Raw genomic sequence first — 27,123 nt, forward strand, 5'->3', positions numbered from 1 at the left:
TATCTATAACGTTCATTACATACATGGTAACTGTAGTAAAAAATTTACAAACAGAAAAAGAGAAAAATATAAAACAGTTCAAAAATGATATTTGAGTAATTAATTACCGAGTATCTCAAAATTTTAAATGTACACTATAACATCTATTAACTACAATGTTGTTAACAAATTATATATTCAAAAGCCTCATAATCAGTTCACGGTCTCTGAACCAGTTGGGTTGACTAGATTCTGGAGGGACTAGTGGTCTTTGCTCACGGAAAGCATTCGCATTTGGACGATCATAAAATGAATGTTCAAAGTTAGCTGGCGAAAAAAGTCTGTTCGGCATGGTATGTTGAGGTGGTAAGTGGTTTTTGCGTGGAGTTGTTAATTGATGAATATTTTCAGATTGATTGTAGTTATGGTAGTCTTTTAGTCCAAGAACTTGATTCATGTGGGATTTTATTGCACGCACAAGTTCAAAATTTCCACTGATCGATAGGTGTACTCCATCAGTATGATAGTAACGGTGGTTTCTAACATTGATGTTGTCGTTTCGGACTAGGGAAAGAGAGTTTGAAATTAGGCGTTCGAGCCTCGTGTTCACTATATCTACATCTTGGTTAAAAAGTTCTTCATTGAGACGATGAAATAAAGGAAAAACATGAATGTTAGTATTTGGAAATCTGTTGTTGACTAGATTCTTGAGAGTACTGAGGTGTTCTGCTGTGATATCTGGTGATTTATTCTGTGAAAGATCATTGCTACCAACCATGACAAGAATGTTTTTGGCTTGAATATCAGTTTGTTCAATATATTCATGGGCACCTTGAATAGTCTTTTTACCTCTTGGGAGAACGTGTACATTTACTTTTCTGTACCTATAAAGTTTGGATGGATCTAGATCTCTTCCATGAGAGTCGGTTATAATTAATGCGTCTAGCAATTTGTGATTAACTATATTTCTGGTCTCTTCTGTATTTTGATCTTCTAATGCACTAAATCTGTTGTGTGTTGACACATTGACTTTCACATTATCACTTACAACTGATTTTGATTTATCCTTCTCATGTGTTGGTTTGACTGTTTTGCATTTTGAGATTGTGTTGGTGACTTGATTTAATTCAAGTTCTAGTTTATTTATAGTTTCTTTTCTGGTCTCTGAGACAGCTTGTTCTTCTTGAAACTGACCAGTAAGAGTGCTTTGTTCAACTTTCATGCCTAAAATAGTTTGTTCCTGAATTCTTAATTGTTCCTGAAGATTTGCAATAATTTTGTTTTTCTCAGAGAGGCAGGTTTTTAGTTCTGATATAATATTGTTTTTCTCTGTATTAAAATGTTCTAATGCTTCAGTGTTTTCTTTCATATGGGATGGGTTGGTTTTTGATTGCATTACTGTTATTTCACAAAATTGTTTTTGAAGCGCAGAGGTCAATTTAATGATTTTGTCGTTGAATTTTTCTTGATTTTCAAATTTTTCCCATAGTTTTTTAATTTCCTTATCTGGATTCTTTTTAGTTTTCATTTTTGGGGTGCTTTCAGCTAGGCAACGATGTAGTTCAGCATTGTCGAGGTCCAGAATATTTTCTTGGGATATTGCTGGTGTGTGAAAAGTGTCAGAAAGAGAATCTGTTTGTGAAACTAACTTCATAATAGTTACGTCAGAAATTGTCTGTTCTTGGACGTTTATATCGTCAGTTTGTTTTAATTCTTTGAGAGTAGTCTGACTATTATCAAGTGCCGGTTCGTCTTTATTTTCTTCTATGTTGGAGTGGGTCATGTTTGATACCTCGCTTTTGTTTTCACTATTAAGTTTTGAACTTTTATTTACAAATTGTTTCAAGACTGGAAATTTATTTGTGCCAAAATATTTGTAATGTGTTCCTTGCACTGTAATTGTTCCTGTGCTTAAATGAATTGTTAATGTGTATATTCTGTGATCTATTTCTTTACTTCCTTTAATTAGTGCATCAACATCTATTTGTATTTCTTCACGAGTGTCTGATGGTCGTTTATCTGTCCAGTTTATTAAATAATTTGGGTCACTTCCGAGTTGTTTCCAATATCGGAGCATTAAAGCTTTGATCCATATTATGAGACGGTTTCCATCTGTTTTGAAACTGTACATTTTAGCAGCATTTCTGTACTGATTTGTTTTGATTTCTTCGTAAGGAATGTCTTTGTTTTTCGAAACATGATCAAGGGGAGGTAACTTGATTTCTTGAGCAAAACTCGTTTTGTTAAAGTTATACGATTCCTCGTCGAATAAGCAATTGGGTAATTTCATTTTGATGGTTGTATTGTTTCTTCATAAAGTAAAATTGAGAGGTCTTGAGTGCATAATACCTTGTATTCACTGAAAACTTCGCTTTGCAATTTTCATGGCACCCGCCATTTTTAACCGGAAGTATCTATTATTAAATTCCTAACGAATTTATAAAATATGGTAAAAATAAGTTATTACCTTCCTTTGTCAATTTATTTAATAGGATTTTGTCATCGGGTGTATTTCCAGATTGCTGGAATATCTCATGTACCACATTTATACATAAAAATGGTGATATTAATTGTTGTGATAATTACTATGCCTAGGTCTAAGAGTGCTTTGTTCAACTTTCATGCCTAAAATAGTTTGTTCCTGAATTCTTAATTGTTCCTGAAGATTTGCAATAATTTTGTTTTTCTCAGAGAGGCAGGTTTTTAGTTCTGATATAATATTGTTTTTCTCTGTATTAAAATGTTCTAATGCTTCAGTGTTTTCTTTCATATGGGGTGGGTTGGTTTTTGATTGCATTACTGTTATTTCACAAAATTGTTTTTGAAGCGCAGAGGTCAATTTAATGATTTTGTCGTTGAATTTTTCTTGATTTTCAAATTTTTCCCATAGTTTTTCAATTTCCTTATCTGGATTCTTTTTAGTTTTCATTTTTGGGGTGCTTTCAGCTAGGCAACGATGTAGTTCAGCATTGTCGAGGTCCAGAATATTTTCTTGGGATATTGCTGGTGTGTGAAAAGTGTCAGAAAGAGAATCTGTTTGTGAAACTAACTTCATAATAGTTACGTCAGAAATTGTCTGTTCTTGGACGTTTATATCGTCAGTTTGTTTTAATTCTTTGAGAGTAGTCTGACTATTATCAAGTGCCGGTTCGTCTTTATTTTCTTCTATGTTGGAGTGGGTCATGTTTGATACCTCGCTTTTGTTTTCACTATTAAGTTTTGAACTTTTATTTACAAATTGTTTCAAGACTGGAAATTCATTTGTGCCAAAATATTTGTAATGTGTTCCTTGCACTGTAATTGTTCCTGTGCTTAAATGAATTGTTAATGTGTATATTCTGTGATCTATTTCTTTACTTCCTTTAATTAGTGCATCAACATCTATTTGTATTTCTTCACGAGTGTCTGATGGTCGTTTATCTGTCCAGTTTATTAAATAATTTGGGTCACTTCCGAGTTGTTTCCAATATCGGAGCATTAAAGCTTTGATCCATATTATGAGACGGTTTCCATCTGTTTTGAAACTGTACATTTTAGCAGCATTTCTGTACTGATTTGTTTTGATTTCTTCGTAAGGAATGTCTTTGTTTTTCGAAACATGATCAAGGGGAGGTAACTTGATTTCTTGAGCAAAACTCGTTTTGTTAAAGTTATACGATTCCTCGTCGAATAAGCACTTGGGTAATTTCATTTTGATGGTTGTATTGTTTCTTCATAAAGTAAAATTGAGAGTCTTGAGTGCATAATACCTTGTATTCACTGAAAACTTCGCTTTGCAATTTTCATGGCACCCGCCATTTTTAACCGGAAGTATCTATTATTAAATTCCTAACGCATTTATAAAATATGGTAAAAATAAGTTATTACCTTCCTTTGTCAATTTATTTAATAGGATTTTGTCATCGGGTGTATTTCCAGATTGCTGGAATATCTCATGTACCACATTTATACATAAAAATGGTGATATTAATTGTTGTGATAATTACAGATGCCTAGGTCTAACAAGCTGCTTCGGAAAACTTTTCACTTCCTTATTACAAACTAGACTTAATGGATACCTAGATGATCATAATCTATATAACAAATTTCAAGCTGGATTCAGACCAGATTACCGTACAACTGATCATATATTTACAATGAAGACAAAACTAAACAAATATATCTTTAAAAATAAAAAACAGATATATGCCTGTTTTGTAGATTTTTCCAAGGCATTTGATTCAATTTGGCATGATGGATTATTTGAAAAACTTTTAAAACTGGGAGTAAAAGGACATTTTTTCCAATTACTTCACCATATGTATAATAATGCAAAATTTGTTGTAAAAAAAGATAACACTATTACTGAGCCATCTAAATTAGGAAAAGGTGTTCGACAAGGTGATGGCTTAAGCCCCCTCTTATTTAATATATATGTCAATGACATTGATTAAATTTTTCCCCAAGAATCATGTTTTCCGGTGCAGCTTACAGACACTAGAATGAATTGCTTATTATATGCTGACGATCTACTGTTACTATCTGAAAGCAAAGAAGGTCTTCAATCCTGTTTAAATTCTCTAAAAACATACTGTGATAGATGGAAGCTAAATGTCAATTTAAATAAAACAAAAATTATGATCTTCAGTAAAGGTAAAAAAGATTTTGAAAAATTTAATTTTTTGTATGATAACAAAGAAATTGAAATTGTTGAGAAATATAAATATCTGGGTATAATCATTTACTTTAATGGAAATTTTAAACATGCTGCAGAACACTTATACAAACAAAGCCTAAAGGCACTTTTTTCTCTGCATTCTAAGACATTTGGATTCAATACTATAGATCATAAACTAAAATTAAAACTTTTTGATACTCTTATAAAACCCATAAGTACTTATGGATCTGAAATATGGATTAGTGACTACAATATAAAAGACTCAAATATTGATAAATTACCTTTTGAAAAAAATCATAATAAATTTTGTAAAAATATTTTAGGAGTTCACAAGAGAAGTTCAAATATGGCAGTGAAGTGTGAATTAGGAAGACAACCTACTTTGAATCATATACTAACCCTAGCCCTTAAATATTATGATCGACTTAAACAGCTTCCATCTGACAGATTGCTTAGTGAAACATATAAATTAGATCATTCATTATATACTGATGGACACAGATCTTGGCACAAATTTATCTCTAACTCTATTGAAAAATATAATTTAACAGACAATAATCTCAATTTAAAGAACTTAAAGGAAAATATTAATAACCAACATTCTAATAACACTTTGCATAATCTAGAAAAATTACGTTCAATTGAACAAGACAATAAATTACATTTCTATGCCAATATTTATTCAGAAGAATTTAAATTGCAAAATTATCTATCTTATAAATGTTCTCATAATATAACAAGAAATCTTACAAAATTAAGAATTAGTTCCCACCCTCTTTTGATTGAAAAGGGTAGATATTTCAGACCAAAAATTAAGAGAGAAAACAGAATATGCTCTAACTGCAATCAAATAGAAGATGAAAAACATTTCCTTATTTATTGCAAAAAATTTGAAAATTATAGAAAACAACTATTTAATAAACTAAATTTTAATTCACAAGATCTGTGCCCTGAAAAGGTTATGGAAACCATTATTAGTTTACTAAACCCACAAAATGTTGATGATACAAAAAATATATGCCATTACATACAATTATGCTTTGAATCTTTGTAATTTTATTCTTTTAACCTTGATTTGATATTTTGTCATACATAATATATATTTATTCATGTGATGTAATATCATGTTAATGTGGGGGAAGACATCATTATACTTGTATTGATTTTCCTGATTTAATAAAAACTTGAAACTTGAAACTATTAATACATACAGACTTCGTCCCCATTCACGGGTTATGCCTGCCTCATATTACCAAATTAGAGTTTTTACCCCAATTACACGTTCCACTGAACATAGAAAAGATAATGCGAGTGGGGCATATGTGTACTATGGACACATTCTTGTTGATAATGTTTGGGAGGGAAAGGGTTTTATACGAATTTTCTGTGTGCCCTGTCAAGGATGTCCCTATGACATCTAAATAACTTACAGGAAAGTTTTGGTCTTCGTATTTTTTACTTTCTATTTGGTACTTAGTTAAAACTCGATCCGTTGTTGACTTTTACGTAAACCGGAAATAAGGTAAAAACATCAACAACTTTACTTTTAATAGCAGCAATTTGCACATCTCATTTAACTTGTCAATGCCCGGAGACGTTATTCATTTAAATGTCGGCGGAACCAGGTAATATATAGTGAAAGTGTTGAGACCAGGATAAAAATGTAGCAGTTAAACTTGGTTTTACATATATGCTGTAAATTTTCTCTGGGTCTGGGAACATGATTTACCGATTTATTACAATTTGCCGGGTTTACTAATCATACATGTTTTTTTTCAGGGGTTCGTATGGATAGTGTAATGGTGGTTGTTTTTACCTTATAATTTATTCATATTTAACCTGCTTTGTAAACATATAATAGCTTCTAAACTGCCATAGTTAGCTATGAGGTTACCAGGCCTACTGGTCTTCTTCCGGTAGGACCGACCCGTGCTGGTCTGATTGCTCATGACGTCAGAATAGGCAGGGGCATAGCTAGAATGAAACAATGTGGAAGCAATTACTGCCGAGCGATGGGAGGCAAACAATTTTGGGACCCTTTTATGCAGAAAAATGTTTTTTTTTTCGGTTTTGTGGTCATCATCATGGTCATAGGACGGTTAAAAGAGGAGCTATGTGTAGATAAAAATTTATGAATGTAAAACTATTAATAAATCTTCTGAATAGAGTAATACATAACTACATATATTTGTGATACAGAATTTACTCAAAATTGTCAAAAATCTGTGTGGGCAAAAACAATCTTGTCAATATTCACACTGAAATCCCGATGAATATGCAGTAATGCTATGTAACTGTCGGTGTTCATTGTTGATCGTACATTTGTTTTTAATTACATACGAAGTACCGAGACTAATAGATCTCAATCATCACATGGTAGCACTCTCGAGATGTTATAAACATGATAAACCAGCATATGTGTTCGGCATCGAGCGACCTCTCAATTGAAGTCGTCAAAATAACATGCCAGGTCAGTTTCACATGTCTCAGACAATATTGAGATTTGTTCGTTTGTAATATTTCCTACAACACGATGAGGCAGATACAGCGCAAAAAATGATTTTCTGATCATACTTGACGCAACTCCACTTTCCAGTTACCATGGTTACATGTACCTTATCATATGGTCTATGAACTAAAAAAAAAAATAAGACTTTCCAATACTGTTTTAGCGTGGTTGCAGGGTGATTGGCTCGGTTGTACCACATCGCCTCGGCATATTTTTAACGATATCGAAGGGATCTGATAATTCTAATGCCGATTGGTACATCTCATTCAAAACTGATGAACTGTACACTGTAAAATGTGCTTCAAAACTACATGTCTTAGACTGAGTATTACAAATTCAAATGTTTTAAAAGATACAAGTTACCTTCCAATGTTGGCATAATCTCCCTTTTTTATTTATTTGAATCCAAATGTCGTTATTTAATGATATTTTATCAATTAAAAAAGTGACAACATAGGTGTGTCCTTTAACATTCAATTTATAAATTTTTATTTTGCCATTTCTTTTTTGCATGCCGAATCAATGTGCACGCAACTGCGTGTTAGCATATAGGGAGCTATGATCTTTCTGTACGACTCGAACAGCTTCATCAACACTTGTATAACTACAAAATAATATTCGGGATAGACAGTAAAGACACCAACAGTCTTCGAACGTTAAACAAATATCATAATAGTCTTAGATTATACATCACACTGTCCGATTCCGATTGACCAACTCATCTCTCTCTTCTGTTTTGTTTTTTTTGTAATAAACGACGTTGATGCATGTGCTGTCATGCCTCCGGGTAGCTACGCCCCTGCTATGGTTTTGCGTTAGTTCTAGTTCTGCACTTACAAACTGACAGAGAAAAGAAAAACACTGAACATCACGTTCTTCAGGTTGATATTTGTATTAATACTACGGTTATAACCACCATTATGTCTCATTTCGCCATTCTAAACATTTAAAGTATTATTATTCATTGTAAACTGTGCTTAAATTATTTGGCTGATATTACATCTATTTTATTAGTAACATATTCTGTTTTCTAATATTCTGTGAACTCGGGAAAACTCAATCCCGTTACAATAGTAAAATTCTAAATATTTATATAATAATTTTCAAGTAGGAAAGGCGGCATTAAATTTTAATGGTGTCAGTCTTTAGATCACTCTGTTCATACCAATACTTTAGTTTACCTCAACCATGTCAACCAAAATTTGAAATGTTATGAAACTTAACATGACTTATAAGCAATACTAAAAAAGTAAGTTACAGAACAAGTCACTCTTACCATGTTTACTGTTGAATGTTCTAGAGTAATGCCCCTTTTTAAATGGAAAAGTTCCAGATTTTTTTTCAATATTTTTGATTTGTTCTCTAACTTCAGATTGCCGCAACCAATCACAATGAAATTCATACACAAAACTCAGATCAAGGACATCAACTCTGTCCTGACTAATGTCCTGACTGATAAAAAAGCTAATAATTTTTTTGTTACCATTTTACTCATTGGTCAGGACATAAGTGTAACCCCAATTTTTAACAAACATTTATTTAATATGTGACGAGTGAACCAACACCTTCTAACGGAAAAGCTGGTAGAGTAACCAAGATGGATACCGAAGTATGCTGCGGTTGTCTTAAAACCTCATGGAAATATAATATGTAGAGACAACAACATCTGGGTTACCGCAAGGTGATAGTTTTATTGAGTCGACATGTTTCGCCGCTAATGCGGCGTCATCAGGACAATATTACAGAGTTTACATGTTCATAAAGTGTATATAATGCGGTTGTATTTATTAATTATGGCGTAAAATAATAAAAGTGAAAGTGAAAATGTAAAATAGTGTTCATAATGTAGCAAGAATAAAAGTTCAGTTTCTAGTGGTAATATTGTAGAAATGATGGAAGTGGCTCATAAAATGTCAGTTCATTTCCAAATTGGACAACACCCCATTGGCCATCCCGTACCAATTCAACTGGCTTCGCTCCGAGGGAGGTACTGCTTCCATTGAATTAGTAAAAGGTGAAGTGAATGATCGCCGCAATTCTGGGAATTGTAAATCTTGGTAGATGTGTTCGAGGTATTGTAGGTGGTTCTGGCTGCTGGATGTTGTTGTCTCTACATATTATATAAACATTTATTTAGTTTGCAAAGAATACCAGGACATTGGCAAGTTATAGGGGTACTGTGATAATATATCTTAGTACTATTTTAATTTGTTCATCAACTAACTTTGGATATGGTTATTTTTCAGATTCTCTACATCTCGCCAGACTTTGACATGGATACAAGACTCATTTTTTACCAGGTAAGTACTGTGGAGTCATTTATGTTCGTGGATCCGATTGAAGAAAAATTGTGTTAAACTGGTGGATATTTAATTTCGTGGTTTTGCAATTATTTCATTGTAAGCCCATTGGAAATTTATTTTTCATTGAATATTTAAATGTGTGGTCTGTATATATATTTACACATGAAATCTACGAAAATTCAGGTATACATCAAATAATAATGAATCCACAGTTACACATGTAAGCTAAGAAAAAAACAGTGATATGCTGCAAGGAGAGAATAATTATATAGAACAAGTAAGATGTACATTGTAGTTATCAAAGGTACGGGGATTATAATTTAATATGCCAGATGCGCATTTCGTCTACATAAAACTAATCAGTGACGCTCAGATCAAAATAGTTGTAAAACCAAACAAGAACAAAGTTGAAGAGCATTGAGGACCCAAAATTTCAAAAAGTTGTGCCAAATACGGCTAATGATAATCTATTCCTGGGATAAGAAAATCCTTAGTTTTTCGAAAAATTCACAAAGTTTTGTAACAGGAAATTTACAAAAATGACCACATAATTGATATTCATGTCAGCACCGAGTTGCTGACTACTGGGCTGGTGATACCCTCAGGGACGAAACGTCCACCAGCATGTCAGATAAACAAATATTTAAAAGTAATGACAGCATCGATAATAAACTCTTAGAAAATTGTTGTTTCAAAGAATTGTTACATGGAAAACAAGTTACAAACCAATAAATCAAATGAATCGACATGATAAATCAAAACCCATAATTACGATCATTACAGTAGAAATACACATTCTCAGAACAGTCAAAATACACATGATCAGAATAGTCAAAGTACACATGATCAATAACAGTCAAAAAACACATGATCAGAATAAAATAACACATCATTACAACAAAGTACAGATAAAAAGAACAGTCAAAATACCCTACAGCTTACATGTGTTTAGTCATTTTAACCTGGTTCAATGAATTATGTCTAAAACACACAAGAAATAAAAATAAGATTCAAGAAATTGAAACATAATTCTCAGATAAATAGCTGTTAGATTGATAGTATGAGTTTGCACAAAATAAAAAAATAAAACTCTTTTATTAAAACATATATTGATTCACTCATGACAGATTGTGAGTTTTATTTGTAATCTTATAGAGCACTGGTGTTGGTTTCACAAAAAAACTTATAACTAAGATTGATCCTAATTAAATAAGTATACTGCATTGTTCATTACTTAATACAATGTACAACCATCTTGGTCTTAAATTTTTTTGTGAAACCGACTCCTGTTTTTCAATGTATATAATTATCTTCAGAGATGTTGCAATGAAGCAAAAATATCATTATTTTGATCAGTCATGTCAGTTGGCAAGTAGTAAAAAGTTTTATTTTGTTTCAGTCTGTTAAGTGGAAGGATTCTATCACTGAAAGATGAGACTGGCGCTGTAAGTTTTGAAATTTTTCTATTGATATCTTTTAATATGATACACATTTCAATTCTGCTTATATAAGAAAAGATGTGGTATGATTGCCAATAAGACAACTCTCCTAATTCAAGTGAAGTGGATGTGTACAATCTGAATCATAGGCAACATAATGGCCTTCAACAATGAGAAAAACCCATCTATACCAGTTTGATAATTTGCAAGTCGCAAAATAATGGAATTCCAAACCTATTTATATTGGAATAAAGATGAACATGATGAAGCTCAGTGTTCTCCCCAGGATTTTTGGATAGCACCAGGGTAACGCGTGACGAAATGAATTTTACAATATTTTGTGTCGCGTTGCGTCGCTTATTTTTTTCTTGTTGGTTTTTGTCATTACCTTTTTGCCTTTGTTTTGTTTACTGTGGTACTGTGTTGTATGGACTTTGGGTCAGAACATTATTGGTAGAAAAAGTAAATCAATAAAACAGTTTGTATACTTTAATATCTTTGAAAAAGAAAAGAAAGCACAATTAGTCTTTAAACTAAAGTCACTTCTTATATTTGGATCAAGCCATTTTGTCCCAATACTTGTAGTTACACTACACATTCCCCATGTTAGATTTGACCATAACAATGAACTTTGAACAACATTAATTTTTGTTACAGAACCCTCAGTAAATTGAAAACTACTTTCCATTCTTTTTTAACAACAGTTTTATTTATTTTCTTATGCATCTTAGTTATTATTTTTAAAATTTAAGTTTATAAATTCTTTATTTCAATTGTATTGGTAACTGTAAACTCACATGCCTGTTAAGTTTAGGCACAATAAACTTTTTTAATCACAACCAAGTAGATGAACAAAGCTATATAATATAAAATGACAAAATGTATGTGTATCAATAAAGGTATCATTCTATAAAATAATTTGCAAAACATTTTTGTTGGTATGTTCTAAGAATTTGTTTATCCTTAATGCAACATTCTAATATAATTTTGCATTCAATTTGTACTTTATTTTAATTTTCAATGAGAAATTATATGTGAGGAGCATTTATTTGTAATAAGCAAAATCAGGGGAAATAACTCCACAATTAATTTCTATAACAGTCAAATTATTTTGACTAAAGACTGGCGTAATAGAGTTCATTCACAAATGTCTGCTTGTCCCCTATTACAAGTCTGTTATTAAAATTATGATCTCTTAATTAATTAAAACACAAGAGAATCATGTACATCGATTAAATCCAATCATTAATGTTAACCTCAACAGGTAAATCAATCACGTGGTCTAAACAATCTACCTGTCAATACTGGATTAAACTGGTTAGAACTGGTCAATTTTCATGGAAAATTTTAACCCTCACTGAAAGTTGAAGTCATTTGAAACTTTACCGATTTTAATACGAATTTTTTACCGAAAACTTTAGCACCACGGAGAAAAATTATACATCGCGGCAAGAACGATACCACCGCGGTAGAAAATTATACATCGCGGGCCCGTGGTCCTTTAAGGGCCTGGGGAGAACACTGGAAGCTGTGCATCTGCTTTCATATAAATTTGAATGATTTTTGGAGGATTCTGTACCAAACCATGGACTTTCCTACTGTTATTATTTTGACACAGTAGAGGAAACACAAGATCCCTTCATTTTGTTCATAAAATAAATTCATATCAGAGATGCAATATTTTGAAATATAAAAAAAAAGAAAAAGATGCATTGGCTATAGAGCATGTATAATTAATATAATGCAATGTTCTTATTTTACAAATTTTAACTAACAAATGTTTTGTTTCTTGTAGATATTTATTGACAGAGATCCAAAGCTGTTTTCAGTCATTTTAAACTTTCTTCGAAGTAAAGATGTTGATTTAAGGTAAGTATATTAGTAAACTCTTTCTTTACTACACAGTTTAAAAACATACACAATACTTTAGTAGACATATTACATAGACCTTGTTTGTAAGGTTGCTTCATTACTGTAAATTCAGAAATTATTGCAATGTTTTTATTATTGCGAAAAATGCAACAGGGTTATAATCGCAATAATGTAAACTCGCATTTTGCAATATTTTTTGGATATAAATCAGATTTTTCTCAATATCACAAAAATTAAAATCGCATTTTAGTAGAAAATGACAAAATAACAATAATAAATACACTCAATAATTTCTGAATTCACTGTATATCATGAAGATAGTGATAAGAATGTAAGTGACCAAAATATGCACATTTTGCATGAAGTGAATGGCCTTTATAATGAAAATAGTTTAAAAACTTGGTCTGTTATTTGTTTTTTTTTTAAACTTTTTATAACTGAAAGAAAAGAAATGTTGAGTTTACATAAAATAAGACAGCAACTTATCAACACAAATAATCCATAGGTGTTTCAAATATATAAATAACCAAAATTTGCTTCCATTAATATTTTTCCGTGGAGGTAAAAAGAATAATTCAAAATAATACAATATTAATAAATAATCTTTTAATTATTTGAATGTCGACCTCCTGTAAATTAATATGCTTACTGTTATCTATATTTTTTTTCCAGTGGTATAAGTTTATCTGCATTAAAGCATGAAGCTGAGTATTTTGGAATAACACCTTTAGGTAAGTTTGATTATATCTAACTTGTAATGAAGACTTTTAAATCCTACTCATGAATCATGTGACAGAGTATTTTGAATCCTACACTTGAGTCATGTGACAGTTTTTTAAACCCTACACTTGAGTCATGTGGTAGAGTATTTTGAATCCTACACTTGGATCATCTGACAGAGTTTTTTAAACAGTCAGGGCTATAACCCTATAGAGTTATTACAGAAAATAACCAATGCATGTTATTGTGGAAAAATTACAAGAGTTATCCGCCCTTCAGTTTATCAATCTGAAATAACACATGTCCGTTATCTCACGAAAAAATTGATCTGAAATAACACATGGGTGTTATCTCGACGAGAAAATCTTAACGGCAGACAACATTTTTGAATTTACCGCTGTTCTGTCGATGCTCTAAGTCCCACGTGATCCGACATGCGCGCGCATTATTTAATACGCCATTTTGATCCAACACACGCTGTAAGGTAAGTTGTTTGTAAACAGTATTTATTGATTTTATGTCACTATTATTATTGAAAGAAGTGTATTTACGTCAGACATTTTCGTGTGTTATAAGATAGCTTTGGGGTATAGGCACAAATTAATCTAATTTGTTGGTTATTAAAGAACATTACTCTGTCGAATTTGTGTCTGCGCACGATCGATAAGTTTCTGCGCAATTGTTTTGAAACGAGAAGGGGTCCAATTAAGATAACACATGTATGTTATCACAGGAGACTTTTTTTTTATATTTTTGTGTGTCACTTTGTTGGGAGATAACTCATGCAGTCTTAAAAAATATATTGTTTTGTCTCCCTTCATTACTTTTCGTGATTATAAATAGTAATTATACTATAGAATGAATTCTAGTCAAATCGGCACCAAGTAAAGTCAAATCGGCACCAAGTATAGTCAAATCGGCACCTAGCGAATTTGGCACCTGGTTAAACATGTTAAATCGGCACCCAATGTAGCCATGCATAATGTAACTTTACATAATAAAGTTAGTAAGAAAATGAAATATAAATAATCATGATGATAATCGTGATTATGATTTATGTAAGGGTTAAAATATAAGACCAGGAGAAGGAAAAAACTTATGGCAATTGCAAAAAGGTGTTTGGGTGTACAAACAATGTTTTATAAAGATATTGTTTTCAATTGATATATTTCAGTGTGTGTTTTTTTAAAATGCACCTGTTCTTCTCTGTCTTAAGTAGGCTACATGGAAGTCTGGAATCTGCTGTTCCCTGTGTTCAGTGGTTGTCAATTTTTTGTGTGGTTCATATATATTTTTTTTCCCTATGGTTTTTATTCAGTTTTGAAAATTGGTTATCCTGTTTAAATTGTTTAGGCCAAAAAAATATATGGCCCCGTCCACTTTTATTTTTGTCCATTTGATGAGCAAATGATGAGTTAAGCCGTTTCAACTGATTTTTTTATGTTTGTTGTACTGATATACCACTGTCCCAGGTTAGGGGAGGGTTGGGATCCTGCTAACATGTATAACCCTGCCACATTATTTATGTATGTGTCTTTCCAAAGTCCGGAGTAAATTCAGTGGATGTTGTTTATTTTATGTGTCACATATTTGTTTTTGGTTATTTTTGCTTAAGTAAGGTCTTTAGTTTTCTCGTTTGAATTGTTTTACATTGTCTTATCAGGGCCTTTTATAGCTGACTATGCCGTATGGGCTATGCTCAATGTTGAAGGCCGTACAGTGACCTATAGTTGTAATTGTCTGTGTCATTTTGGTCTTTTGTGGATAGTTGACTCATTGGCAATCATACCACATCTTCTTTTTTATATTCATGTGTTTCAGCTAACCCAACCTACAAATGATATTTGTGCCTACACCAACACTTTTTATGTCATTTTTGAAGGAGCACTGTTATGGTCAGATTGACTTAAGTTTATAGTTTCATAACATACATGCATATTCATAGTTGAGAATGGGAATTGGGGAATGTGTCAAAGAGACAACAAACCAACCATAGAAGAGACAATAATGGGTCTTTAATGCAGTGAAAAACTTTCATCCTATGGAGAGAATTAATTTTATATGAATTTGGTTAAATATACTAACCATGAAATTACATTTATATTATATAGAATATGTTGCTTTCACAACATGTTCTCATCGCAATTAACTAGGTGATTAAAAATTACATCCATGAGATGTATTCACCTACGTCATAGTTTTTGAGATTTCAAAATAACCATTTTCATCACATCATGCACATTAATAACAGACGTAGGTTATTACAGAGAGAACTTTATCATGGAATAACAACAGGGTGTTATTACAAAGAGAACTTTATCATGGAATAACAACAGGGTGTTATTACCAAGAGATCACTTTTAAAAACATTTAGTTCGGTATCATAACTTTGTTTCTGAATGGAATATAAATATTAAATTATCTGCCATATTCAAGATGTTTAAATTTCATCGAAAAAGGTTGAAATGCTACAGAGATGAAAGGATTAAAAAGCAAGAGCTGTTGAGAAAAGGGGGAGGGGACAACTATACATTGATTGTCTAAAATGCAAAATAATCACAATTACCCAAGTGACTAAATTGAGATATTATCCTGTGCATTTATAATTGTGATTTGTTCTTTTAAGACCTAAATAAGATTTTAACTTTTTGCGATATTAAGAAACGCAATAAGAATTTGGTCTTTGATTGTCAATGTTTGCGTTAAAAAAAAATATTTTGAATTTTACATGTAATTATTCAATATAACATGTTTAAGTCTGATTCTTGGTACAACATGTCTTCTGGTGAATTTTGAGTTGATAATTGTTTGTTTCTTCAAAAATGATCAAAATATCTTTCAATAATTTAAATATGTCTAAAAAAGTTAATCTTTCATTCTATGAAGAGAATTAATTTTCAATCACATCATGCACATTTATAACAGACGTAGGTTATTACAGAGAGAACTTTATCATGGAATAACAACAGGGTGTTATTACCAAGAGATCACTTTTAAAAACATTTAGTTTGGTATTATAACTTTGTTTCTGAATGGAATATAGATATTAAATTATCTGCCATATTCAAAATGTTTAAATTTCATCGAAAAAGGTTGAAATGCTACAGAGATGAAAGGATTAAAAAGCAAGAGATGTTGAGAAAAGGGGGAGGGGACAACTGTACATTGATTGTCTAAAATGCAAAATAATCACAATTACCCAAGTGACTAAATTGAGATATTATCCTGTGCATTTATAATTGTGATTGTTCTTTTAAGACCTAAATGAGATTTTAACTGTTTGCGATATAAAGAAACCAAATAAGAATTTGGTCTTTGATTGTCAATGTTTGCGTTAAAAAAAATTATTTTGAATTTTACATGTAATTATTCAATATAACATGTTTAAGTCTGATTCTTGGTACAACATGTCTTCTGGTAAATTTTGAGTTGATAATTGTTTGTTTCTTCAAAAATGATCAAAATATCTTTCAATAATTTAAATATGTCTAAAAAACTTTATCTTTCATTCTATGGAGAGAATTAATTTTCAATCACATCATGCACATTAATAACAGACGTAGGTTATTACAGAGAGAACTTTATCATGGAATAACAACAGGGTGTTATTACAAAGAGAACTTTATCATGGAATAACAACAGGGTGTTATTACCAAGAGATCACTTTTAAAAACATTTAGTTTGGTATTATAACTTTGTTTCTGAATGGAATATAGATATTAAATTATCTGCCATATTCAAAATGTTTAAATTTCATCGAAAAAGGTTGAAATGCTACAGAGATGAAAGGATTAAAAAGCAAGAGATGTTGAGAAAAGGGGGAGGGGACAACTGTACATTGATTGTCTAAAATGCAAAATAATCACAATTACCCAAGTGACTAAATTGAGATATTATCCTGTGCATTTATAATTGTGATTTGTTCTTTTAAGACCTAAATGAGATTTTAACTGTTTGCGATATAAAGAAACCAAATAAGAATTTGGTCTTTGATTGTCAATGTTTGCGTTAAAAAAAATTATTTTGAATTTTACATGTAATTATTCAATATAACATGTTTAAGTCTGATTCTTGGTACAACATGTCTTCTGGTAAATTTTGAGTTGATAATTGTTTGTTTCTTCAAAAATGATCAAAATATCTTTCAATAATTTAAATATGTCTAAAAAAGTTAATCTTTCATTCTATGAAGAGAATTAATTTTCAATCACATCATGCACATTTATAACAGACGTAGGTTATTACAGAGAGAACTTTATCATGGAATAACAACAGGGTGTTATTACCAAGAGATCACTTTTAAAAACATTTAGTTTGGTATTATAACTTTGTTTCTGAAAGGAATATAGATATTAAATTATCTGCCATATTCAAAATGTTTAAATTTCATCGAAAAGGTTGAAATGCTATAGTAATGAAGGGATTAAAAAGCAAGAGCTGTTGAGAAAAGGGGGAGGGGACAACTGTACATTAATTGTCTAAAATGCAAAATAATCACAATTACCCAAGTGACTAAATTGAGATATTATCCTGTGCATTTATAATTGTGATTTGTTCTTTTAAGACCTAAATGAGATTTTAACTGTTTGCGATATAAAGAAACCAAATAAGAATTTGGTCTTTGATTGTCAATGTTTGCGTTAAAAAAAATTATTTTGAATTTTACATGTAATTATTCAATATAACATGTTTAAGTCTGATTCTTGGTACAACATGTCTTCTGGTAAAGTGTGAGTTGATAATTGTTTGTTTCTTCAAAAATGATCAAAATATCTTTCAATAATTTAAATATGTCTAAAAAAGTTAATCTTTCATTCTATGGAGAGAATTAATTTTCAATCACATCATGCACATTTATAACAGACGTAGGTTATTACAGAGAGAACTTTATCATGGAATAACAACAGGGTGTTATTACCAAGAGATCACTTTTAAAAACATTTAGTTTGGTATTATAACTTTGTTTCTGAATGGAATATAGATATTAAATTATCTGCCATATTCAAAATGTTTAAATTTCATCGAAAAAGGTTGAAATGCTACAGAGATGAAAGGATTAAAAAGCAAGAGATGTTGAGAAAAGGGGGAGGGGACAACTGTACATTGATTGTCTAAAATGCAAAATAATCACAATTACCCAAGTGACTAAATTGAGATATTATCCTGTGCATTTATAATTGTGATTTGTTCTTTTAAGACCTAAATGAGATTTTAACTGTTTGCGATATAAAGAAACCAAATAAGAATTTGGTCTTTGATTGTCAATGTTTGCGTTAAAAAAAATTATTTTGAATTTTACATGTAATTATTCAATATAACATGTTTAAGTCTGATTCTTGGTACAACATGTCTTCTGGTAAATTTTGAGTTGATAATTGTTTGTTTCTTCAAAAATGATCAAAATATCTTTCAATAATTTAAATATGTCTAAAAAACTTTATCTTTCATTCTATGGAGAGAATTAATTTTCAATCACATCATGCACATTTATAACAGACGTAGGTTATTACAGAGAGAACTTTATCATGGAATAACAACAGGGTGTTATTACCAAGAGATCACTTTTAAAAACATTTAGTTTGGTATTATAACTTTGTTTCTGAATGGAATATAGATATTAAATTATCTGCCATATTCAAAATGTTTAAATTTCATCGAAAAAGGTTGAAATGCTACAGAGATGAAAGGATTAAAAAGCAAGAGATGTTGAGAAAAGGGGGAGGGGACAACTGTACATTGATTGTCTAAAATGCAAAATAATCACAATTACCCAAGTGACTAAATTGAGATATTATCCTGTGCATTTATAATTGTGATTTGTTCTTTTAAGACCTAAATGAGATTTTAACTGTTTGCGATATAAAGAAACCAAATAAGAATTTGGTCTTTGATTGTCAATGTTTGCGTTAAAAAAAATTATTTTGAATTTTACATGTAATTATTCAATATAACATGTTTAAGTCTGATTCTTGGTACAACATGTCTTCTGGTAAATTTTGAGTTGATAATTGTTTGTTTCTTCAAAAATGATCAAAATATCTTTCAATAATTTAAATATGTCTAAAAAAGTTAATCTTTCATTCTATGAAGAGAATTAATTTTCAATCACATCATGCACATTTATAACAGACGTAGGTTATTACAGAGAGAACTTTATCATGGAATAACAACAGGGTGTTATTACCAAGAGATCACTTTTAAAAACATTTAGTTTGGTATTCATTGGTATTATAACTTTGTTTCTGAAAGGAATATAGATATTAAATTATCTGCCATATTCAAAATGTTTAAATTTCATCGAAAAGGTTGAAATGCTATAGTAATGAAGGGATTAAAAAGCAAGAGCTGTTGAGAAAAGGGGGAGGGGACAACTGTACATTAATTGTCTAAAATGCAAAATAATCACAATTACCCAAGTGACTAAATTGAGATATTATCCTGTGCATTTATAATTGTGATTTGTTCTTTTAAGACCTAAATGAGATTTTAACTGTTTGCGATATAAAGAAACCAAATAAGAATTTGGTCTTTGATTGTCAATGTTTGCGTTAAAAAAAATTATTTTGAATTTTACATGTAATTATTCAATATAACATGTTTAAGTCTGATTCTTGGTACAACATGTCTTCTGGTAAAGTGTGAGTTGATAATTGTTTGTTTCTTCAAAAATGATCAAAATATCTTTCAATAATTTAAATATGTCTAAAAAAGTTAATCTTTCATTCTATGGAGAGAATTAATTTTCAATCACATCATGCACATTTATAACAGACGTAGGTTATTACAGAGAGAACTTTATCATGGAATAACAACAGGGTGTTATTACCAAGAGATCACTTTTAAAAACATTTAGTTTGGTATTATAACTTTGTTTCTGAATGGAATATAGATATTAAATTATCTGCCATATTCAAAATGTTTAAATTTCATCGAAAAAGGTTGAAATGCTACAGAGATGAAAGGATTAAAAAGCAAGAGCTGTTGAGAAAAGGGGAAGGGGACAACTGTACATTGATTGTCTAAAATGCAAGATAATCACAATTACCCAAGTGACTAGATTGAGATATTATCCTGTGCTTTCATAATTGTGATTTGTTCTTTTAAGACCTAAATGAGATTTTAACTGTTTGCGATATAAAGAAACCAAATAAGAATTTGGTCTTTGATTGTCAATGTTTGCGTTAAAAAAAATTATTTTGAATTTTACATGTAATTATTCAATATAACATGTTTAAGTCTGATTCTTGGTACAACATGTCTTCTGGTAAAGTGAGAGTTTATAATTGTTTGTTTCTTCAAAAATGATCAAAATATCTTTCAATAATTTAAATAAGTCTAAAAAACTTTATCTTTCATTCTATGGAGAGAATTAATTTTCAATCACATCATGCACATTAATAACAGACGTAGGTTATTACAGAGAGAACTTTATCATGGAATAACAACAGGGTGTTATTACCAAGAGAACTTTATCATGGAATAACAACAGGGTGTTATTACCAAGAGATCACTTTTAAAAACATTTAGTTTGGTATTATAACTTTGTTTCTGAATGTGTGAGTTTATAATTATTTGTTTCTTCAAAAATGATTAAAATATCTTTCAATAATTCATATGTGTCTAAAAATCCTTATCTTTCATTCTATGTTGATAACAGACGTAGGTTTTTACAGAGAGAACTTTAAGGTAAGCTTGTTTTAAAGAGTTTTTACAGAAATCTGGGTTTTGTTTCAGGTTAAATTCTTTTTGTATAACAGAAACAACTCACAAGAAACATGGAGGCAACATCTTTAGGTAAGAAATTTTTAGTGACATTTAAACAGGTGCATACAAATTGGGATACTGTTGCCTGCGGTTTATAACATTTTAAAAATGATCTTAAGTACCCGGCAGAATAGAACATGTTTTGCCTAATCATTTACATAAGCCATTTAAGCAGTGTTGCTCAATATTCCAACCCATTTTAATGGTGATCTATCTTTACAGGCATTTGATAACATGCAGTTTAAGACATAACTCCCTTTAATGAAACAAAATGGCAGATCAAAATTATCATGCCATAAAATTGGAACAAATGTGTCGACTTTGTGGGAAAAATGTGTCAACAAAATATGCATACAACAAAACACGTTTTAAAGTAGAGCTAGATGAGCTGTATAATATTGACATTGAAGCTGAACCATCTGAAGTCTTTCCCTCTTTGATCTGCCGTAAAGATTCACGAGATCTGTATCGTTATCGAACATGGCGAAGTAAAAATGACCAATCAGGGGATTCGGTTTCAAATTATAAAACAGAACTATTTGATTTCCTTCCGCACTCAGACGAGGAATGTAATGTATGCATTAAGAAAAAGTGGCGCACTAATGTTAAAAGGAGGAAAACTGAACACCCTAATGAGTCTTCTGACATGATGGAAGGCACCAGTAGTTACAATAAACAAGGAGATAGCATTAATGATGCTGCAAGTCAGACATCGTTCACTGATGATGGTGAAGAACACTTTCCTTATGACCTAATGAAGAATTTAATGAAAGCAATTTCACAAAAGAACTGTGAGACAAAAGAAAAAATCTTCATGGATTTGATACATGAAATGCCATTGTGTGACGTTGAACTCTTTTCCTACTGTCTTGGAAAAAAAGTGCAGACATATATTGTTGAAGATGCCTCATCTTTTGCCCTGCAATACAAGGATCCAAAAGCAATGGCCAGGTTTAATGTTAAAGCATGGTTAAACAGAAGAAACAAAAGTATCATATCATTTCTTCAAGGTGTAAGCAATACCGAATTTCATACAGATCCAAATGAACTAGGAAATGAATTAAGCCTTGCTCGAGGAGTAGAACAATTGTACATGCTCAGATGTCCTTATCTTATTACACCTATTTCATTTCTTCTCAATATTTCGGTTTACACATTGACAGGAAGCAAATTAGCGGTAGACATTATTGGTAATTGTTGTCCAGCAGGTCATTATCAAACTGTTACTTCTTGGCTACGAGAACAAGGAACTAAAGAGCCAGAAATACCAATAGCAGATTTAATGAATGTCTTCGACAATGAGCAGGTGATTGGAAGAAAAAGTGCCATTCGACCAAACCAGAAAGTAATTACCTCTATTATTACCAATAAAGGTGTTGTTGCCTTACATTCTGATCAATTAATCCAAGGAAAAGCTGATTTAAAACCACAAATGCTCTACAATTTGCACAAACAAAATGAGGAAAATGAAAATACTGATGGTCAACAGGAGTTACTTAACTCTATAACTGCTGAAATGATGAGCCAGTCATCTAAAAGAATCATTAAAATGGAAAGGGATCACTTTGAACAATTGTATTACTTTGTCAATGCTGCAATTGAAGTTGTAAAACAGGAACAAGTATTAGAAGGAGATAAAATCGAAGACACTATTGATCAAAAAGTAGCAAAAGATGCACTGGATGACTTAATGATGCAATGTGCTACATGTGGAACATGGAACCGAAAAAAAAACAGATTTGTAATGGTTGCAATGAAAGAGATGGATTGAAAAGAGCGAAAGAGTTGAAAAAAAAACCCAGTGTCATTACCCCTGAGAAGAAAGTTTCATACACAAAGCTTACTTTTACAAATGAAATGGACTCCACAACTCAGGTCGAATATACTGCTTATGATCACATACCAACCAGACATATGACAAGTCATTGTGTACTTTTGACAGATCCTGTTTTTTGCAACCCTAACAGCTATGAAACCGTTGCAATGGTTCTTCGTAAAATTGGGAGAGATAATGGCATTTATAAGTATGGTGGATCTGTTCGACACTGGACATTTGTATGCTGTGATGGTCTGCCGTATGTCATTTGTAAGAAATTACAAGAAGAAGCAGTCATGTGCTCTGAGGATAACTGCAATGAAAAGTTTCTTTCAAAGACCAAATTCATCATACATGCACAGGAAAAGCATCCTAATAAGGAGTACTGTGAATTTGTACACGAGTTTGACTGGTTTTATCTTCGAATTGGGGCCGGCCATTATGAGATGAACTTGATCAAGTCATTTTTTGAGCTCAATTGGATACCTTTCTTAGAACCATTGTGTGAAAGAATGGGGTTTTTATCGGATGCTGCAAAGCAATATGCCAAAGCCTGCAAAGATCTGCACAAAAGCTGGAACTTGTTATTGATATTCCATCTAGCTTCCTTGAGAGAATAAGTTTTGCCCTATGTGCGTCACAGTTTAAAGAATGGATCAAATCCAGATGCAAAACAATTTTTTGAATTTAACAATCAATTATACCAGTCAAATGCAAGCCCAAATTTTGTGTATATGATGGACCAGGTTTGTCGCTTCTCACAAGCTATTATCAACTTTAGAATGTCTATCAGAAGGAATAATTCTGACTTGCTGAAGAGTTCTAAGTTTATGACAAAAGAGTTGTTTCATGGTCGTCAACATCCTAAATACCAAGAAATTGAGATCAACGATACATTACAAGATCTGCTAATGCCATGTGAAGTGCAAAATCTAAATGATGCATATGCTTCCATTACCACCACTGAAAATAAATCAACTGGTCAAGATTTTGATTTTATATTAGAGGAAAAAAATCGACAATTAAAGTCCTGGATTCCAAAACAGCTATAGCACATATTATTCAAAGAAAGAAACATACTTAAGATGGAAAAACATCCGGGGTTGATATTGCCTAAATATTCAATAGTGTGTTGATGAAAAAACCCAATACACTAAGGAGCTTGGTGGTGAAAAACCCAATTTGATATTTACTTGAGGGGTGAATTGGAATTGATAATGCAATTGAAAATCTTTATCACCCAATTACATAAGAAAATGGTGGGTAAAAACCCCAATTTGTGAATTCTTATCTGGAGCTCTGATTGACCTAGTGGAAACCCTGCAGATGCTCCCTAAAGATAATTATTTTTTTCTGAAATCTTTCTAGTTTGATTAAAAAAGATTCTATATTCTAATATATCCAATTGCAGGAAAGAGATGAAGAAAAAGAACAAGAATATAAAGTGCAGGAAAGGGATGAAGAAAAAGAACAAGAATGTCAAGTGCAGGAAAGAGATGAAGAAAAAGAACAAGAATATCAAGTGCAGGAAAGCGATGAAGAAAAAGAACAAGAATGTCAAGTGCAGGAAAGAGATGAAGAAAAAGAACAAGAATATCAAGTGCAGGAAAGCGATGAAGAAAAAGAACAAGAATGTCAAGTGCAGGAAAGAGATGAAGAAAAAGAACAAGAATATCAAGTGGGACACCATGTTTCTGTCAAACATGGCAAAGACATGTTTCCTGCTGTTGTAAGTAGATGTTGAATATTATTGAAAACTTATTGAGTGAAATATCATTGACCTTCCATTAGTGGTGCTCCATAAACTGACCTAACATGAAAATTAAGCAAAAGTTGCAAAGTCAATAGACCATGACTGAGGGGGCAGGGCCTAATAATCTCCATGGAAATGAGATAAGCCAATAATTACAAACATGTGTGTGTTAACAATTACAAGTAGGTGTATTGCATTCTGCATGGCTATCATTGATGAAGTAACTAATTTCAGATGTTATTTCCATTTTTATACTGTTCAGTATTTCTTTTTTTTTTTCAGATCACAAAGTATGATGGAACCTATTGGGTCCAGTTCTTTAAAGAAAGCTCAAAAGAAAAGTGGACTTTAATGCCAAAAGTGTTTAGTGTATTACAGTCAGAGTTTGATAAATTGTTACAGCCACCAGACTTGATATTCGAAAGTGCATCCAGATTTTTTTACAAATTTCCTGACTTTTTGGTTTGAAGTTGTTGAACATACAGAATTAATTTGGCTTTAAAATCATGAATTTATAAATAGTAATCATGTTAACTAAGTATGTTACGTTTTAGGAAAACTGATCTTTTTTATAAATCCACAAGACTATCATCAGATTTTTTACATGGAGAATCAATTCAACAACTTATTTTTATGGGTAATTATCATATCATTACTACATTGGTTACTTAGGATCATTGTAATTTAATTAAAGTCCCTTGCAATAGTAATATTCCATTTAAAGTACTGATATGCTTCAATGTGCTTTATCTCATGGTTACATTTAAATAGAATATTCCTGTAGTAAGATTGTTAATATATATATTTTTTTAATTGAATTGAGACCATGGATCAGACATGTCAGATGGATACACAAAATTTATTTCCAGTTTTTTGTCTATCATTACTTTTACAACTACAGGTTAATATTATTTGTTGTCTCTTTCACCGTGAAGATCTCATTTAACCAGTATTTTTTTAAGTATTTTTTTAAATAAAGGTGCTTTTTATGTTATTTTTATAAATATATATCAAGTATATTGTAAAATTCTTCAAAAAGGGTTTTTAGACCCATTTTTTTGTGTTTATTTGTTTGTTGGGTTCAACATTTCACTCATAACATGCTGACAAATTGGGTTCAGCATTTCACTCAAAACAAGCTGACAAATTGGGTGCAGCACAGCTGAAACAAGTACTTGTATTCTTCATATTTAATAATGTATCCATAATCCAGTGCTCTTTTCGAAAATCTTTTTGATTATAATGTGTATAGTTGTAAATATAGTTGTTGATTTCATTGAATCTTAAACATGTTAACATTTGAAAAAGATGGACAAATTGATTATTTAGGGTTGAATAGAAACCATACATCAATTTCAGTTCTTTTCTATTATTACTTTTACAACTACGGGTTAATATTATTTGTTGTCTCTTTCACAGTGAAGATCTCATTTAACCAGTATTTTTTTTTAAATAAAGGTGCTTATTATGTTATTTTTATAAATATATATATGATGTTTAATGTTAAATTTTTAACAAGGGTTTTTAGACCCATTTTTTGTGTTAATTTGTTTGTTGGGTTCAACATTTTACTCATAACATGCTGACAAATTGGGTTCAGCATTTCACTCAAAACAAGCTGACAAATTGGGTGCAGCACAGCTGAAACAAGTACTTGTATTCTTCATATTTAATAATGTATCCATAATCCAGTGCTCTTTTCGAAAATCTTTTTGATTATAATGTGTATAGTTGTAAATATAGTTGTTGATTTCATTGAATCTTAAACATGTTAACATTTGAAAAAGATGGACAAATTGATTGTTTAGAATTGAATAGAAACCATACATCAATTTCAGTTCTTTTCTATTATTACGTTAATATTATTTGTTGTCTCTTTCACAGTGAAGATCTCATTTAACCAGTATTTTTTTTTAAATAAAGGTGCTTTTTATGTTATTTTTATAAATATATATCAAGTATATTGTAAAATTCTTCAAAAAGGGTTTTTAGACCCATTTTTTGGTGTTTATTTGTTTGTTGGGTTCAACATTTCACTCATAACATGCTTACAAATTGGGTTCAGCATTTCACTCAAAACAAGCTGACAAATTGGGTGCAGCACAGCTGAAACAAGTACTTGTATTCTTCATATTTAATAATGTATCCATAATCCAGTGCTCTTTTCGAAAATCTTTTTGATTATAATGTGTATAGTTGTAAATATAGTTGTTGATTTCATTGAATCTTAAACATGTTAACATTTGAAAAAGATGGACAAATTGATTATTTAGGGTTGAATAGAAACCATACATCAATTTCAGTTCTTTTC

General features: G+C 31.1%; 2 protein-coding genes across 6 annotated transcripts in view; both read left to right on the forward strand.

Moving 5' to 3' along the window:
- Positions 1-6,147: 6,147 nt before the first annotated feature.
- The window catches only part of LOC134709997 (BTB/POZ domain-containing protein KCTD3-like), a 41,093-nt gene continuing 20,117 nt past the window's right edge, over positions 6,148-27,123 (forward strand). The window contains exons 1-5 of the mRNA XM_063570130.1: positions 6,148-6,261; positions 9,392-9,445; positions 10,848-10,893; positions 12,683-12,756; positions 13,432-13,490. Of these exons, the coding sequence (XP_063426200.1) occupies positions 6,221-6,261; positions 9,392-9,445; positions 10,848-10,893; positions 12,683-12,756; positions 13,432-13,490 (274 nt within the window). The 5' untranslated portion in view covers positions 6,148-6,220. The remainder of the gene's footprint in view (positions 6,262-9,391; positions 9,446-10,847; positions 10,894-12,682; positions 12,757-13,431; positions 13,491-27,123) is intronic.
- On the forward strand, positions 13,675-25,771 carry LOC134709995 (uncharacterized). Of its 5 annotated transcripts, none has more exons than XM_063570127.1 (4): positions 13,899-13,963; positions 21,214-21,273; positions 24,471-24,788; positions 25,095-25,771. In XM_063570127.1, the coding sequence occupies exons 1-4, from the start codon at positions 13,914-13,916 to the stop codon at positions 25,162-25,164; spliced, it is 498 nt and encodes a 165-aa protein (XP_063426197.1). In that variant the 5' UTR covers positions 13,899-13,913; the 3' UTR covers positions 25,165-25,771. The 5 variants fall into 5 exon arrangements, with proteins under 5 accessions (XP_063426195.1, XP_063426199.1, XP_063426197.1 ...); XM_063570128.1 differs by lacking the exon at positions 13,899-13,963 and adding an exon at positions 14,181-14,198; XM_063570125.1 differs by lacking the exons at positions 24,471-24,788; positions 25,095-25,771 and adding an exon at positions 21,466-24,096 and having other exon boundaries at positions 13,675-13,963.

This window comes from Mytilus trossulus, chromosome 3, assembly GCF_036588685.1.
Source record: "Mytilus trossulus isolate FHL-02 chromosome 3, PNRI_Mtr1.1.1.hap1, whole genome shotgun sequence".
NCBI classification, from domain to species: Eukaryota; Metazoa; Mollusca; class Bivalvia; order Mytilida; family Mytilidae; genus Mytilus; species Mytilus trossulus.

What these genes read in the sequence shown, in the direction of transcription:
- LOC134709995 (XM_063570125.1), top strand. Translation starts at nt 21,515, where the DNA reads ATGGCAGATCAAAATTATCATGCCATAAAATTGGAACAAATGTGTCGA.